General features: G+C 39.6%; 1 protein-coding gene across 5 annotated transcripts in view; it reads left to right on the forward strand.

The window, feature by feature from the left end:
- The window catches only part of MAP3K3 (mitogen-activated protein kinase kinase kinase 3), an 85,957-nt gene that overhangs the window by 37,243 nt on the left and 29,959 nt on the right, over positions 1 to 18,755 (forward strand). For all 5 annotated transcript variants that reach the window (XM_058284506.2, XM_058284508.2, XM_058284505.2 and 2 more), the window contains 2 exons: positions 6,694 to 6,793; positions 11,637 to 11,750. In XM_058284506.2, the coding sequence (XP_058140489.1) occupies positions 6,694 to 6,793; positions 11,637 to 11,750 (214 nt within the window). The remainder of the gene's footprint in view (positions 1 to 6,693; positions 6,794 to 11,636; positions 11,751 to 18,755) is intronic.

Consider the following 18,755-nt stretch of genomic DNA (forward strand, 5'->3'; position numbering starts at 1 on the left):
AGAGGCAGAAAGAAAAACAGGAAAATAAAGTGAATAGCACCTAAGAAATGTGTGGAGTACCATGAAGCAAACATATGTATTGTGGGAATCCTCAGAAGAAGAGAAAAAGAAAGGGACAGAAAGAATATTTGAAGAAATCATTGCCAAAAACATCCCAAATGTGATGAAACACATGAATATACATATCCAAGAATTTCAACAAACTCCAAGCAGGATAATCTCAAAGAGACTCACATTGGGACATATTTTAGTCAAATTGTCGATGAAAGGGGGAAAAAGTACACTAAGAACAATAAGAAGGAAGCAACTCGTCATGTATAAGGGATCTTCAGTAAGATTAACAGTTTATTTCTCATCAGAAACCATGGATGCCAAAAGGCAGTACAATAATATCTAAAGCACCAAATGGAAAAAAACAACTGTCAATTAAGAATTCTAATTCTGGCAAACCTATTCTTTAAAAATGAAGGAGAAATCAAAACATTCTCAATAAACAAAATTTGAGGGAGGAAAGTGGATGTGGCTCAAGCACTTCACTGCCTGCCTCCCACATGAGAGGACCCCAGTTTGGTTCCCAGTGCCTCCTGAAGAAGACAGGCAAGACAGAGAGCTGACGCTACAGGCTGGCATGGCAAGATAACACGAGAGACACAGCAAGCAGGGAGCGGATGTGGCTCAAGTGATTGGGTACCTCCCTCCCACATGTGAGGTCCCACGTTCAGTTCCCAGTGCCTCCAAAAAAGAAGAAGAGCAAACGCAGAGAGCTCACAATGAACAAACACAGAGAGCAGACAGCAAGAGCACACAACAGACAGACACACAGAGCAGACGGAGAGCATAACCATTGGAGGGGGGGGGGAGAGAAATAAATAAAATAAATCTTTAAAAAAAAAAAAAAGTAAGGAAGTTCATTACCACTGAATGTGTCCTATAGGAAATGCTAAAGGGAGTCCTTCAGGATGAAAGGAAAGGATACTAGTCAGTAATTTGAAGCCATGTGAAGAAATAAAGATCCACAGTAAAGGTAAATATCAGTGCAAATATTATTGTATTCTTGGTTTATATCTCCACTTTAAATTTTTTTACATGATCTGAAATACAAATGCATTAAAAAAAAAAAGCATAAATCTGTTATTGGGTACACAAAGTATAAAGATGTAAGCCGTGACAAGAAAACAGAGGGAGGAGGGAACAGGCAAATATAGGAGCAGAAATTGTGTATGCTATTGAAATTAAAATGGTATCAATTCAAAAAACCAGATTGTTATTGATTTAGGGTGTTAAATATAAACCCCATAGTAATCACAAAGAAATTATCTAAAAAAATACAAAAAAGGAAATGAGAATAGAATCAAAAGGTCCACCACAGAATATCAGCATAACACAAAGGAAGGCAGTAACGGAGGAAATGAGGGATAGAAAGGTATGAGACATATAAAAAACAATTAGCAAGTTGGCTGAAGTAATTTATGCCTAATCAGTAATTACTTTTAATGTAAATGGATTACTTTAAATTGGGAGAATGGATAAATAAAAAAAGTATGACCCAACTATATGCCGTATAAAGGAGACTCACCTTAGCTCTATAGGCACAAATCAGGTGAAAGTGAAAGGCTGGAAAAAATATTTTATATAAATAGTAACCAAAAGACAGCAAGAATGGCTATATAGAGTGGAGATAAATGAAATAGAGAATAGAAAAACAATTGAGAGAACTGCTGAAACCAAAAGTTAGTTCTTTGAAAAGTTCAATAAAATTGACAAAACTTTAATTAGACTTACCAAAAAAAAAGAAAAAGAGAAAGAGGAGTTGCAAATAATAAAATCAGAAATTAAAATGAGGGCCTTACTACTGATCTTACAGAAATAAGAGGAATTGTAAGAGAATACTGTGAACAGTTATTCACCAACAAATTAGATAATCTAGGTGAAATGGACAAATTCCTAGAAATACAGATTATCTAAACTGATTCAAGAAGAAATAGAAAATTTCAACAGACCTATAACAAGTAAAAATATTGAATTAAGAATCAGTACCAGGAAGTGGATGTGGCCCAATGGATAGGGCATCCGCCTACTACATGGGAGGTCCATGGTTCAAACCCCGGGCCTCCTTGACCCGTGTGGAGCTGACCCATGCTCAGTGCTGATGCACGCAAGGAGTGCCGTGCCACGCAGGGGTGGCCCCCGCATGAGGGAGCCCCACGTGCAAGGAGTGTGCTCCGTAAGGAGAGCTGCCCAGTGCAAAAGAAAATGCACCCTGCCCAGGAATGGTGCCGCACACATGGAGAGCTGACACAACAAGATGACGCAACAAAAAGAAACACAGATTCCCAGTCCTGCTGGTAAGGATAAAAGTGGTCACAGAAGAACACACAACGAATGGACACAGAGAGCAGACAACTGAGGGGGAGAGCGGGGAAAGGGGAGAGAAATTAAAAAAAAAAAAAAAAGAATCAGTACCCTGCCAAACAAGAAAATTCCAGGGCCAGATGACTTCATTGCTGGTATCTACCAAACACTGAGGGAAAACTAGCATCAGTGCTCTCAAGCTCTTTCAAAACAAAGAAGGGAAGGAAGTAATACCTTACTCGTTCTATGAAGCCAGATTACTTTGATACCAAAGCCAGATAAAGATACCACAAGAAATGAAAATTATAGACTAATTTCACTCATGAATATATATGCAAAAATTGTCAACAAATACTAGCAGATTGAATCTAACTGCATATTAAAAGGATTCTTTACCATGACCAGGTGGGATTCATCCTAGGAATGAAAGGGTGGCTCAACCTAAGAAAATCAGTCAATGTAAAACTCCAATTTAATAGAATGAAGGGGGAAAAACACACACAGTCGTCTCAGTTGACACAGAAAAAGCATTTGACAAAACCCAACAGCCTTTCATGATGAAAACAATCAGAAAAATAGGAACAGAAGGGGATGATAAAGGGCCTTTATGAAAAACCTACAGCTAACATTATACTCAATGGTGATAGGATAGGAATAAGACAACAGTGTCTTCTCTTTTCACTTCTCCCCAGTATTGTAGTGTAAGTTCTAACCCTAGCAATTAGGCAAGAAAAAGAATTAGAAAAGAAAAAGTGAAACTGTTTCTAATCACAAATGTCATGGTCCTGCATTTAGAAAGTCCAAAAGAATCCACAAGAAAATTATTAGAGCTAATAAATGAATTTACCAGAGTTGCAGAGTACAAGATTAACATGCAGGGGAGTGGATGTAGCTCAAGTGGTTGAGTGCCTGCTTCCCATATATGAGGTCCCAGGTTCAATCCCTGGTACCTCCTAAAAACAAAACAAAGAAACAAACAACTGTCATTGGGAAGTGCCTGCTTCCCATGTACGATGTCCTGGGTCAGTCCCTGGTACCTCCTAAAAAAAAATCTATATACCAGCATTACAATAGCATCTAAAAGAATAAAATATCTAGAAATAAATTTAACCAGGAAGTAAAAGACTTGAATATTGAAAAACTACAAAATTGCTATATAAAATGAAAGAAGGGAAGTGGACATGGCTCAACTGATAGAGCGTCCATCTACCATATGGAGGGTCCAGGGTTCAATTCCCAGGGCCTCCTGACCTATGCGGTAGGCTGGCTCATGTGCAGTGCTGCCGCATGCAAGGAGTGCCATGCTATGCAGGGGCGCCCCCGTGTAGGGATGCCCCATGTGCAAGGAGTACGCCCCACAAGGAAAGCCGCCCCACATGAAAAAAGTGCAGCCTGCCCAGGAGTGGCGCCACACACACAGAGAGCTGACACAGCAAGATGACGCAACAAAAGAGATGCAATTTCCCAGTGCTGCCAGATAATGCAAGTTGGCGGGGGGGGGGGGGGGGGCGGGAGAAATAAATACATTAATTTAATTAAATGAAAGATCTAAAAAAAAATGGCAAGTTATTCTGGGTTCATAGGTTGGAAGACTTAATATTGTTAAGATGTCAGTACTACCAAAAGCAACGTACAGATTCAACAAAATCTTTATTGAAATTCCAGCAGTATGAAATAAAAACAAAAAAGAAAAAAAAATTCCAGCAGCCTTTTTTGCAGAAATGGAAAAGCCAGTCATCTATGTGAAATCATAAGGGTCCCTAATAGCTAAATCAGTCTTGAAAAACAAAAACAAAGATGGAGGCCACATACTTCCCAATTTCAAAACTCACTACAAAGCTACAGTAATCAAAATAATGTGGTACTGGCATAAGGATAGACATGTATACTAATGGAATAGAATTTGAATGCCCAGAAATAAACCCACACATTTATGGCCAACTGATTTCAACAAAGTTGCCAAATATATTAAATAGGGAAAGAATGCTTTCTTCAAAAAATGGTGCTGGGAAAACTGGCTGTCCACATGCAACAAAAATAAAGATAAGGCTCTCCTTCACACCAGATATAAAAATTAACTCAAAATGGATCAAGGACTTAAATAGAAGAGCTAAAACCATAAAACTCTTAGAAGAAAACAGGGAAATCTTTCATAACCTTGGATTTGGCAAAGATTTCTTAAACACAGCACCAAAAGTACAAGCAACAAAAGAAAAATCGCTAACTAGAACTTCATCAAAATTCAAAACTTTTGGACATCAAAGGACGTTATCAAGAAAGTGAAAAGACAACCTACAAAGTGGGAGAAAACAGGTGCAAATCATATATCTGGTAAGAATTTAATATCCAGAATATATAAAGAACTGCTACAACTCAAAAACAAAAAGACACAGACCCCAAATTTTAAAATGGGCAAAGGTTTGGCTAGACATTTCTTTAAAGAAAATATGCAGATGGTCAAATAGTACATGGAAAGGTGCTTAATATCATTAGTGATTAGGGAAATGCAAATCAAAACCAAAATGAGATACCACTTCACATGCATTAGGATAGCTATTATTAAAGAAATGGAAAATAGCAAGTGTTGGTGAGGATGCAGAGAATTTGGAACCCTTGTTCATTGTTGTTAGAATATAAAATGGTACAGTGCAGCTGCTGTGGAAAACAGTTTTGCTGTTCCTCAAAATGTTAAATATATATGGGGACCTCATATTTTTTTCATGTAACATTTAAAAGAAAATAAAGATGGAAAAAAATTTTTTTAAAAAGTTAAATAGAGAATTGCCATATGACTCAACAATTCCACTTCTAGGTATATACCCAAAAGAATTGAAAACGGGGACTTGAACAGATACTTGTACATCAGTGTTCATAGTAGCATTACTCACAATAGTCAAAAGATGGAACCAACCCAAGTGTCCATCAGCACATGTATGGATATACAAAATGTGGTATATACATACAGTAGAATATTAGTCAGCCATTAAAAGGAATGCATCCTAAAACATGAATTTTTTTTTTAAGATTTATTTATTTATTTCTCTCCCCTCCACCCTCCCCCCCCCCCCCATCCCGGTTGTCTGTTCTCTGTGTCTATTCGCTGCGTGTTCTTCTTTATCTGCTTCTGTTCTTGTCAGCAGCATGGGAATCTGTGTTTCTTTTTGTTGCGTCATCTTGCTGTGTCAGCTCTCCATGTGTGCAGTGCCATTCCTGGGCAGGCTGCACTTTCTTTCACACTGGGCGGCTCTCCTTACGGGCGCACCCCTTGCACATGGGGCTACCCTACGCGGGGACACCCCTGCATGGCAGGGCACTCCTTGCGCACATCAGCACTGCGCATGGGCCAGTTTCACACAGGTAAAGGAGGCCCTGGATTTGAACCATGAATCTCCCATGTCGTAGACGTATGCGCTAGCCACTGGGCCAAGTCCGCTTCCCTGAATTTATCTTGAAATCATGTTGACTGAAAGGAGCTAGGCACAAAAGGCTCAGCTATGGTGTGGTTCCACTTATATTAAATATCTAGAATAAGCAAATTCATAAAGACATAAAATAGATTGGAAGTTCCCCAGGGCTGGGGAGAGGAGAAAATGAGGTTTTCTTAGAAGGTGTGAAGATTTGTTTTTTGTTTGTTTGTTTGTTTTGTGTTTTTTGAGATTTGGTTTTGGGTCATGAATTTTTGGTAATGGATGGTGGTGATGGTAGCACAACATTGTGAATATAATTAACACTTCTGTGTTGTACACTGTTTAAGTTACTAAAATAGAAGGCTTTTTGCTTTCTTCCATGGTCTTTCTTTCAACTTGTCATGGTGTTGTTGTTGTTTTTTAAGACTTATTTTTTATTTATTTCTCTCCCCCCGCCCCCCATTCGCTGTGTGTTCTTCTGTGACTGATTCTATCCTTATCAGCGGCACCGGGAATCTGTGTTTCTTTTTGTTGCATCATCTTGTGTCAGCTGTCCGTGTGTGTGGAGCCATTCCTGGGCAGGCTGCACTTTCTTTCGCACTGGGCGGCTCTCCCTATGGGGCACACTCCTTGCGCGTGGGACACCCCTGCATGGCAGGGCACTCCTTGTGCGCATCAGCACTGCTCACGCTCCGTGCTCCACATGGATCAAGAAGGCCCGGGGTTTGAACCGCGGATATCCCATGTGGTAGGTGGACGCCCTATCCATTGGGCCAAGTCTGCTTCCCTGTCATGGTATTTTTATTTGCCCTTCTAAATAGAGAAAATTTAAGGTAGAAATTAAAAAGGAAAGTTAAGATATCACTCAGAAGACATAGCTTTCCAAACCTATATTTTATATACGCAATTAACCTAGATTCCTGTTCCTTTTCAGAATTATACCATTCAGCCGGCCAGTGAGATATGAAGATGTGGAGCATAAGGTGACAACAGCATTTGGGCAACCTCTCGATCTACATTATATGAACAATGAGGTAAGAAAGTTGGTGGATCAGATGAGGGGCAAGAGGGGACAGCTACCCACCTTGTTTCTCTCTGCTTAACTGAGGATTTTCTAGTTAGTTCCTCTGATATCATCTGCAAGTTTTCATTTTGTGGAACCCATTTTTTTTCTTATAACAACGGTGAGATTTCTCAGTTTTACTACATGGTTTTTACACAGCTGTATCTAGTCCCCCTGCTCATCCAGTGCAGGCAGCCCTGATACTCTGACAGAATCACATACGGTACCAGGGCCAGAGCGCATTCGTATGGTCTCCTTTACATTTTGTAGGGATATCTTTTTCTTTCCAGCACAGCCTTAACAAGAAACAGCATTTAGCAGGGGATTGGAGAGGCATAGAAAGCTGGTGGGTAGATTCTCTATGACAGTCATAAATGCTGGAATCTGTTCTCAGAGTTTAACTCTTGATTGTAGCTTATTTGTTTTTAAAATTAACACCCACTCCAATGATTTCTTTACTTCCTCCCACCACCCCAACAGCCCTTGTTTATTCCTACTTTGAACATCATACAGTAAGGAATTCTTTTGACTGTCAGTTACTCAAGTATTTTCCCATCTCCTGGATTAGGTATATTAGAGGCTACAATCTGCATAGGCTGGAACTTTGCATTAGTATGAAGGCAGGGTATTTGAGCATAGGAAAGAGCTTGCACCTTGAAGGATGAGAGTTAGGGGGCAAGACGAGAAGGCTGAGCAACATCATGGCTCTTTCAGAGTCAAATCTTCACTGCATAGTTTTTGTTTTATTGGTTGAAGAGTTTTAAAATTTTCTTCCATAGTTTGAGGCTGAAATCTGCAGGCTAGACATTTCTATTTGTTGACCCCTAGTCCCCTTCCTATAATTGGGTATATTGCCAAATAGCTCACTAAAATAAGACCATCTGCTCTTTCATTGTTAGGGTAAGTTTTAGAAATATAGCAAATTTGGAAAATAATCACTAACTATAGTTAATAGACATAAATATTTTAATGTACGTAAGCGAACATTTTAGATATAGGATATGAGAACTCCAAAAGTATAAAATCTCAAATTCATAGGGCTTTTAAAAATTATATATAATGCAGCTCAAGTTTCAGTGACTACATGAAAAAGTAAAGATAAAGTCAGCTAGCCAACCATCATTAAAGAAGGTCTTCTTTAGTTAGTAGAGAGGTTTCTGGAAGATTTAGTTCTCTTTTCTCTTTTCAGTTAATATTTCCATTAAGAATTCTCAAAATCCATTTTTTAAACTCTTTTGCCAACTAAGTGACTACCCAAAATGTTAAGCATTCCCTTATTCAAATGTTCAAGTTTAAATTAATTCTAAAGCCAAATAAATATCATTGTTATTAATTATTTTAGATCAGACATGTCTTTCCATACTCTATCAATAACAATGATCAGGAGTTGACTAATTCATATTTTTAAAAATTTAAAATCTATCAAGGGAAGTGGATTTGTGTCAGTGGTTAGGGCGTCCGTCTACCACATGGGAGGTCCACGATTCAAACCCCGGGCCTCCTTGACCTGTGTGGAGCTGGCCCATGCGCAGTGCTGATGCGCGCAAGGAGTGCCCTGCCATGCAGGGATGTCCCCCGCGCAGGGGAGCCCCACGCGCAAGGAGTGCACCCTGCAAGGAGAGCCGCCCAGCACGAAAGAGAGTGCAGCCTGCCCAAGAATGGCGCCGCCCACACGGAGAGCTGACACAACAAGATGACGCAGCAAAAAGAAACACAGATTCACGTGTCGCTGACAACAACAGAAGCGGACAAAGAAGACGCAGCAGATAGACACAGAGAACAGACAACCAGGGCATGGGGGAAGGGGAGAGAAATAAATAAATAAATCTTTAAAATCTGTCATGACCTTTTTTTTTTTTAAGATGTATTTTATTTATTTATTCCCCCCCCACCCCCATTGTCTGCTCTCTCTGTCCATTCGCTGTGTGTTTTTCTTCATCCGCTTGCATTAACCAGCAGCACTGGGGAACTGCATCTCTTTTTGGTGCATCATCTTGCTGCATCAGTTCTGCATGTGTGTGGCGCCACTCCTGGGTGGGCTGTGATTTTTTTGACACAGGGCAGCTCTCCTTGTGGGGCGTGCTTCTTGCCCCTTGTGACATGGCACTCCTTGTGCACAGCAGCCCTGTGCATGGGCCAGCTTACCACACAGGTCAGGAGGCCCTAGGGATAGAACCCTGGACCCTCCATATGGTAGATAGACGCTCTATCAGTTGAGCCATGTCTGCTTCCCAAGACCTTTTTCTAATAACAGTTTTATTGAGATATAATTCATATCCCATAAAATTCACCCTGTTAATGTATACAATTCAGTGGTTTTTAGTATATCCAGAGACTTGTATAACCAACATCTCTACCTAATTCCAGAGCATTTTCATCACCCCATTGAGAAACCCTGTGTCCGTTAGCAGTCACTCCCCATTCCCCTTCCTTTTCTCCCTTGGCAATCACTAATCTATTGTCTGTGTCAATGGATTTTCCTGCTTTGGATATTTCATATAAATGCAGTCATATAATATATGGTCTTTTGTGTCTGGCTCCTTTCACTACATCTGTGTTTCATCCATGTTTAGCATGTATCAGAACTTCATTCCTTTTTATGACTAATATTCCACTATATGGATATACCACGTTTTATTCATAATTCATCAACTGATGGGTTTGTTTCCCCCTTTTGGCTATTATGAATAGTCCTGCTATTAAGATTTTTGTACAAGTTTTTGTAAGAACCTATGTTTTCAGTTCTTTTGGATATATACTTAGGAGAGAAATGACTGGGTCATATGGTAACTCTATATTTAATTTTTGAGGAATTGCCAGACTGTTTTCCAAACCAACTGTACCATTTTATAATCTCACTTTTAAATATAAGGGTTTCAGTTTCTCTTCATCCTTGCCAGCACTTGTTATTGTCCTTTTATTATTATTATTATAGCCATTAGCCATCCTAGTGCATGGGAAGTAGTATTTTATTGTGGATCATTTTGTTTTTTTTTCCATTGTGGTTTTGATTTACATTTCCCTAATAACTAATTGTTAAACATCTTTTCATGCATTTGTTGGCCATTGTATGTCTTATTTGGAGAAATGTCTAGGCAAATCCTTTGCCTTTTTTTTTTTTTTAATATACTTTAAAGGTTTTTTTTGAAAGATATTTAGATTACATAAATGTCAAGTAAAATATATAGGGGATTTCCATGTTCCCTGCTCCCTACCCCTTCCACATTTTTCCACATTAACAACATCCCTCATTAGTGTGTACATTTGTTGCAATTGAGGAACACATTTTGGAGCATTGCCACTGAGTGTGGATTATAGTTTACATTGTAGGTTACACTCTCTCCTGCACAATTTTGTAAGTTTTAACAAGATATATAATGGCCTGTCTCTGCCATTGCAATGTCATTCAGGACATCTCCCAAGTCCTGAAAATGCCTCCATGTTACACCTGTTTTCCCCTCTCCCTCCCCTCAGAACATTCAGTGGCCACTGCCTCCACATCAATGATAACAGTTCTTCCATTGCTAGAATCACAATTAGTCTATAGTAGAATACCAGTAAGTCTACTCTAGTCTATTGTTCATTCCCTAAACTTGAGGGTTCTGGGATGGTGATGCCTATTCCACCTCTAATTGATAGGGACTTTGCCCATTTTTTAGTTGGATTCTTTCTTTTTATTGTGGTATTGTAAGAGTTCCTTATACATTTTGGGTTCTAGACCTTTTATTATACATGTGATTTGCAAAATTTTCCCCCAACCTGTGTGTTGTCTTAAGATTTTATTTTAAAAACTGTTTATGGGCGGCGGACTTGGCCCAGTGGTTAGGGCGTCAGTCTACCACATGGGAGGTCCGTGGTTCAAACCCTGGGCCTCCTTGACCCGTGCACAGCTGACCCATGCGCAGTGTTGATGCGTGCAAGGAGTGCCCTGCCGCGCAAGGAGTGCCCCTCCCGTGTAGGGGAGCCCCACATGCAAGGAGTGCGCCCCGTAAGGAGAGCCGCCCAGTGCGAAAGAAAGTGCAGCCTGCCCAGGAATGGCGCCACACACACGGAGAGCTGACAAGATGACTCAACAAAAAGAAACACAGATTCCCGTGCTGCTGACAACAACAGAAGTGGACAAAGAAGACGCAGCAAATAGACACAGAGAACAGACAACCGGGGTGGGGAGGGAAGGGGAAAGAAATAAAGAAATAAATCTTTAAAAAAAACAAACAAAAAAACTTGTTCTTACTATTTTTTTTTTCCCAGTCTAAGACTTAGAATTCTCATTTCCTTGTATTATAAATTGGAAGCTGAAGAAACTACTTGGACTTTTGCTTGATTTTTATGCTTGCCCCCCTCCTTGTCTGCTCTCTGTGTCCATTCACTGTGCATTCTTCTGTCTGCTTGTCTTTAGGCAACACCAGGCACTGATCCTGGGACCTTCCAGAATGGGAGAGAGGTGCTCAATCTCCTGCATCACCTCAGCTCCCTGGTCTGCTGTGTCTCTTATTGTCTCTCTGTTTCTTTGTGTTGCATCATTTTGCTGCACCAGCTCTCCACTCGGGCCAGCTTGCTGTGCAGGCCAGCTTGTCTTCACCAGGAGGCCCTGGGAATTAAACCCAGGACCTCCCATATGATAGACGGGAACCCAATTGCTTGAACCACATGTTCTTCCCTCAATTAAATCTTTTAAGACCTCATTAGTATTCAGATTTTTGTCCTCTAAACTTGTATTTAATTTTCGCTTATTTTGTTTATTTTTGCAAACTGAAATATCAAGATTGACTCATATCTTATATGATTTCCTTTTTCTGTGTCCTTTGTCACAGCTCTCCATCCTGCTGAAAAACCAAGATGATCTTGATAAAGCAATTGACATTTTGGACAGAAGCGCAAGCATGAAAAGCCTTAGGATATTGTTGCTGTCTCAGGACAGAAACCATGTAAGTAGCCCCTTCATATCCTGATGGATGAAGACAAAGCTCGCTTTTCTTCAGAGCTTGCCTTGCTTCCTCAACAGTTTTTACATGATTCAGCTACTGCAAATGCAGAAACATAGGTGCTCCCCAGCCCACTGTCAATGACTAGCACATTTGATTTCACTGAGAAGTTAGATTGTTAGGTTAAAGTTGCAACTAAAGGTTATTTGACTCGGTATGGGCGGAAAGAGAACACTTTATGATAAAGGAGAAAATTATTTTTTCTCTAAATTTATGTTCTCTCAATTAGATTTGATTAGCAAGGGGATGCTGATTAGTAAAGGATGTTGAAGATTTGAGAATGTTGTGTTTTGTAAACTCAAATCCCACAACTTCTCAGCAACCTTTCCTTTCCTCTGGGAAATATATAAAAAACAAACTTTTTTTTCCCTTGTCCACTGGGGATAAAAAGGCCTTGGGCTGGAGAGCCTCTTGTAATTTACCAGTTGCTGCCTTACCAAATAGCGGGCAATCTACAGGGGCTATCAGAAGTGGGGAATTATCCCTTAGGCAGTTTCCTCTCCTGAAGGATCGATCCCTGAGGGCCAGTATTTAGCAGGAATGTTTGCTATAACATTTGCTGTTTCAAATCACTGATTCTTCTGCCAGTTTTCTTCTGCTACATGTTCCTGAAGGTTTCTTGCAACTCTTTCCTTTCCTTAAGTTTGAAGACAGCAGACTGTGGACAGCTGACATTGCTGCATGAGAGCTTTGGACATTACGTACCAGGACAGAGTTTAGGTTTAATGGTGCTCATGCAGACTGTTTTTCTAAAGAGACTTATGATGTTAGGCTATCCTGTTGATTAAGGGGAGGCACAGGAGGATGCTGCTAGGAAACCTTAGAATAAAGAAAACATTTTCTAATATTACAAAAATGTCCCTGGTCATAAAGAGTGGTTATCTCTATCCCAAATATGTCTTTTTCTGGATATGTTTCAGAAAATATTGTAAGTAAAACATGTACCATATTATTTTATTCCCATTTGTTACTCACCTGTTCCACATAGTCTTTCCTTATTGTCTCTTATATAAGATGCAAATTTAGCCTAGCATCCATGGCTTACCACCATCTGTCTGTGCTTTCAACTCTTAACCTCATCTTTCCATATTCTTCAGCATACTCTCCCTCTGCCCCCAGCCCTGCCCCTTTCCTTGACCCTGCAGTTCTTTCTTCTTCCTCTTGATCAGTCTATGGCTATCACCTTTTTTTAAGACTCCAGCCTACAATTGGTCAATATTTTTTGACTGAAGCCATTTTGATTATCCTCTATTTCTTTAGTCACTGGAGTTAATCTGTACACTAGTTTATAGGTTGCTTAGTAATTGCCCTCTAGTTGTTGCATACTTGAAGGTTTTTATTCCAAAATATTATAAACTCCCCAGTGTAGATGGATTTTCTTTAGGTTCTTGGCTTAGCTACAAGAAAGGAATTTCGAGAGCAAGCAGGGTTAATTAGGCCAGTAATTTATTAAGGAATGGTGAGAAGACAAATGGGAGAAAATAACAGATCATGGGTCCCAGGCAGAGAGGAAGGGGTTGAAGAGTGATAAAGAGGGCCAATTTACAGACTACAATTCCCCATTATAGATTATAAATCCCCACGTTTACTTGTGTATTGATCCAGGCAGGGGCAAAGAAGGCCAGAATAGGGGTCAAAAGGCAAGAGGGGGGAAAAAGCAAGAGCAGGAACAGGCAACAGGCACAGGGAGAGGGCTGGTTCGCTTTCCCACTTGCCTTTTAAACCATTAATTATTCTGCCCCTTTGCTAATGGCAGGCAGGAGTCCAGCTGTTTGCTGTTTTGATAGATTACCCCAGCCATCATTGGTCCCAGGAGGGCGCAGTGATAAGGCCCCTGGAAAATATTCAGGACTTCTCCTGGCTTCCAGAGGAAATCTCATTCCCAATGGGGGAATCTTTTGGGTTCTTCCAGCAGCCATCTTGGGGGTACTGAAGTGCTTGTGTTTAGTGTGGTCGGATTTTCTGCCAGGTTCCAGATCTGTCTGTTGATTCCCTAACTAGCTCTTTCACCAAGAGCAGGAATTTGTCTTCTTGTTTGGAATCTCTTCTCCACCCTAACAAAATACAGTGAATGCTTCTTGAATTACTAGCAAGAGTCAGGCAGAACTCATGTTTTCTACACTCTTCCTTACAGATGAAATTGGAATTAGAGTTTATTTAAAGATATGATTGCTTGCGTGAAAGCATGCACCCCTAACTTTGATCCCTTTTAGGCTTCTTAATAAACAGCAGTGTCATGATCCAAAGTTGCTATGTGCTTAGGAATCCTGATTTCCAGAATAATGCTTCTCTAACTGTTATGAAATACCAGGTTTGTTTTGAGTTTTGTTTTTTTTTTTAATTTCCAATCTGTCATGGACCAATTCTTCTGTAAGAATACAAAAACTAAAAAATGAAGTGAAAAAATAAATAACAAGCCCAGTTTTTGTTATATTCAGTAGTCATACAGTTACTGTCAAATTTCTATAAAAGTTTTTAAAGGATTACCCTCATTTTCTGTTCTTATTTTATTGAAGATTAGTAATCAGCAGTTTGTGAACTGGCACCAGTCACAAATCATATTTTAAGTACTCTGCACCAGAGTACTATGATCACCCTTGTCTTCATGTCTACCTGCTGATAGCTTTCTGCCACTTTATTTCTCCACTTACATAGTTATTTCCATTTTTAGCAATCAGTTGCCTCATTCAGCTTTTGTTACCACCTATTCCTTTACTTCCCTTCTTATTCCTTTTTTAAATTACTTTATCTTTCTTCTGTCTGGATTCCCTTTCTTTTGATCCTCTGTGACAGCTTCTAATCTTTCCTCTGTCTTCATGTCTCACCAATGTATATAATAATACCCCTCCCACCTCACCCCAACTAAGTGACTTTAATATTGTTTTTACCCAAGAACCTCTGGATTTTGGTAATCACAGAATTTCCACTTTGAGTGGTCTCTTTTTAGTCTTGGTTTGTACTGGTATTTAGATACTTAAGCATCTTAGTAGTTCTTGCTGATCTAGACTTCTGCCTTGGACCATCAGCTCTTAGCTTATTCCTGTTAACAGACGTCTTTTCTACAAATGTATGCACCTAACTTTTTTTTTTTTTTTCAAATTTTTAAAAATTTTTATTTTCCCCCTTTCCTCTCCTCCTGCCCTGCTGTTTTTGCTGTCTGTGTTGTCTTCTCTTCTCATTTTCTCTCCTCTAGGATTCACTGGTTACGATCCTGGAGACCTCTGATTGGGAGAGAGGTTCCCTGTCAATTGCGCCACTCAGTTCCTGGTTTCTGCAGCGCTTCACCTTGACTCTCCCCTTGTCTCTCTTTTGATGTGTCATCATCTTGCTATGTGACTCACTTGCACGGGGCACTGGCTCACCACGCAGGGATTCAAGCAGGCATACGAGTGGGCACTTGTGCAAGCACTGGCTCACTATGTGGGCACTCGTGGGCACTGACTTGCCACGCAGGCACACTTTCTCTTCTTTTTCACCAGGAGGCTGCAGGAATCGAACCCAGGTCCTCATATATGGTAGACGGACGCTCTATCACTTGAGCCACATCTGCTTCCCAAACTCTTAAATTTATCTTTCTGTTCTTAATCTCTTTATGACTCTCTAGTCCCAGATCTTCTACTGCATAGAGTAATCTCAAGCTTTCTTTTGTCACTTGTATCTAATACAACAGAAAATAAATACCCAGCTACCTTAGATTGAGTATAGCTTTGGGTTTTTTTACTTCATATTCTTTCTGACAAAAGTAAACTTCTTATCTTCTCATCCAAATTCTCACTTCCCAAGTTACCCATCAATGAATTTGGCACTATCTTGCCTACTATTCAAACACAGAATATCAAGAATAACCTAAAGTCCTTCAAAAATAATATGGCAAAATTTTTTTATTTAAAAAATTTTTTTAAATAATGGTACAAGTGCAGAAAGAACAAAAATACTCAAGCAGAAGAGGGATAAATTAGCTTTGTCTGCCCTCTATTTCAAAAAATAATAGCACCTTACATATTTCAGGTACTTTCATCTCTCATTTGATTCTTTTTTTTTTTTTAAGATTTTTTATTTCTTTCTCTGCCCTTCCCCCATCCCGTTGTCTGCTCTATGTGTCCATTTGCTGTGTATTTTTCTGTGTCCACTTGCATTCTTGTCAGCGTCACCAGGAATCTGTGTCTCTTTTTGTTGCGTCATCTTGCTGCATCAGCTCACCAAGTGTGCAGCACCATTTCTAGGCAGGCTGTGATTTTTTTTTTCCCGCACAGGGCAGCTATCCTTACAGGGTGCACTCCTTGCTCATGGGGCTCCCCTACGAGGGGAACACCCCTGCATGGCACAGCACTCCTTGCACGCATCAGCACTGAGCATGGGCCAGCTCACCACACGGATCAGGATGCTCTGGGTTTGAACCCTGTACCTCCCATGTGGTAGGTGGATGCTCTATCAGTTGAGCCAAATCATCTTCCCTCTCATTCGGTTTCTTAAAACAACTCTGAGGAGTCCAGGACAGGCATCTGTTATATGCAGTCTATACCTGGGGAAACTGAAACATAGAATACCTTGCCTAAAATATGGCAGTAAATAGTGACAGAGCTGGTCTAGAATCTAGATATTCTGATTTGTAGTGCAATGCCTATCAGTTACCATCCAGGAAAGAAAGGGATCTTAGAATTATTGTAGTCCTTGGAAGACTTTATCCAGGTTCCTCCACAGGTTGGATGTCATTAGAAATAGAACAAAATGTTCAGCCCCTTAAAATTTATTAATGAAGGAACCAGTTTCATCCCAGTTATTCATTAACATCCTGATGTTATAAAAATAGTCAAATTTCTGCCAATCAGGGAGGCAGTTTTGGGCCAGGACGCCACTGCTCCATTGCTTGTACAATAAATAAACTCCTTCTGTCTTTGGGAAAAAAAGAAAAGAAATAGAACAGAAAGTATAAAGTGGCCCATGAACCTATGTCATTCCATTCCCCACAGCTCAAAAGAACTGAGTAGAAAAGGTCTAGGAGAAGACAACATTTTCAAGGGGTTGGGGTTACTTTTTTATATGTGAATAGCCTAAAAAGTCAGGAACACTTTAGGCAGGAAAGGCCGCCTAAGCATAAATATATAATCAAATTTGTGAAATACTTCAGAATATGGATATTGAAAACATAGATTTAGTCACCTAATCTCAATTTGGGTGAACCCCTTAAATACTGGTGTTTATTTTAGAACAAATAGGGACTAGGAATTTGTATAAAGGGTGATAAACTTGGCATTCATTTTTCTGAAGTTGTGTAACTTCAAACAGATTTTTTTTTCTAGTGCTACCCTCTTCCACTATCCATCACCAGAACTTTCCTATCACTCCAAATAGAAACCCTGTATCCATTATGCATGAACTCTCATTCTACCTCTCTCTACCTCCTCCCCTGGTAACCTGTACTCTGCTTTCTGTGTATGAGTTTGCAAAATTCTAATTATTTCCTGTAAGTGAGATCACACAGTATTTGCCCTTTTGTGTTTAGCTTGTTTCACTCACTATGTTATCTTCAAGGTTCATGCACATTGTATCATGTATCAGAACTTCATTCCTTTTTATAACTGAATAATATTCTTTTATGTGTATATACCACATTTTCCTTATCCATTCATCTGTTGAAGGACTTTTGGGTGTTCCCACCTTTTGATTATTGTAAATAATGCTGCTGTGAACAGTGATGTGATAAATTTTTAATATTGATTACATGTTGAAATACTATTTTGGGTTAAATAAAATACATGATTAAAATTAATTTAACCTGATTTCCTTTTTTCACTGTGGCTAACTGGAAACACTTTAATTACAAATGTGATTTGCATTATATTTCTGTTGGACAGTGCTATTCTAGAAATCTTTTTTTTTAAATTTCTCCTCTTCCCCCGCTCCACATTGTCTGCTTTCTGTCCATTCGCTGTGTATTCTTTGTCCACTTGCATTTTTTTGTCAGCGGCACTGGGAATCTGTATCTCTTTTTGTTGCGTCATCTTACTGTGTCAGCTCTCCATGTGTGCAGCACCACTCCTGGGCAGGCTGCACTTTTTTTGTGCGGGGCGGCTCTCCTTGAGGGGTGTACTCCTTGCACGTGGTGTCCTCTATGCAGGGGACACCTCTATGTGGCATGGCACTCCTTACGCGCATCAGTACTGCACATGGGCCAGCTCACCACACGGGTCAGGAGGCCCTGGGTTTGAACCCTGGACCTCCTGTGTGGTAGGTGTACGCTCTGTCAGTTGAGTCAAATCCGCTTCCCTCTAGAAATCTTTTTGATAAAATACTTGGATTACAATTTACAAGTAAAAAAAGAAGAATGCACTGGCCTGAAGGGAAATTGGCTTAAGTCATTCTAAGGAAATCAAGGGGTTACAGACAGGTTTTTAAAAGGTTTTTAATTCATGGTTGTTAAGCTGTAGAGTTAATTAAATAACATAGGCACTTCCACAACTGTCCTAAAATGGTCTTCCATGCAAATGCCTTTTTTTTTTTAACAATCATCACGTTTTTATTCTTATTAGAGAAGTTGTAGGCTTACAGAAAAATTATGCATAAAACAGAGTTCCCATATAACACCCTATTATTAATAACTCACTTTAGTATGGTACATTTGTTACAATTCATGAAAGCACATTTTTATAATTGTGCTATTAATCACAGTCCATGGTTTACAATAGGATGAATGTTTGCATCATTAGTTTGAAAATTCTTTTTTCTTAACAAATGTCTCTTGGTACCACCATTAAAACAAAGGACTAGATTCTGTGGTTGAGAAGATCCACTTTCTTACCTTAAGTTCCCATGTACCAAACTAAAGCAGTCCCTTTTTTCTCTACTGCATAGTTGAATCCACTTGTTCTTTTTGGCTATGTCATAAAATCTTTTGTCAAGATTATTTGTGGGTTAACTTTTTTTTTTATTAAATTGTTTTTTTTTTTA

The sequence above is a fragment of the Dasypus novemcinctus genome, chromosome 21, assembly GCF_030445035.2.
Source record: "Dasypus novemcinctus isolate mDasNov1 chromosome 21, mDasNov1.1.hap2, whole genome shotgun sequence".
In the NCBI taxonomy this organism is placed as follows: Eukaryota; Metazoa; Chordata; class Mammalia; order Cingulata; family Dasypodidae; genus Dasypus; species Dasypus novemcinctus.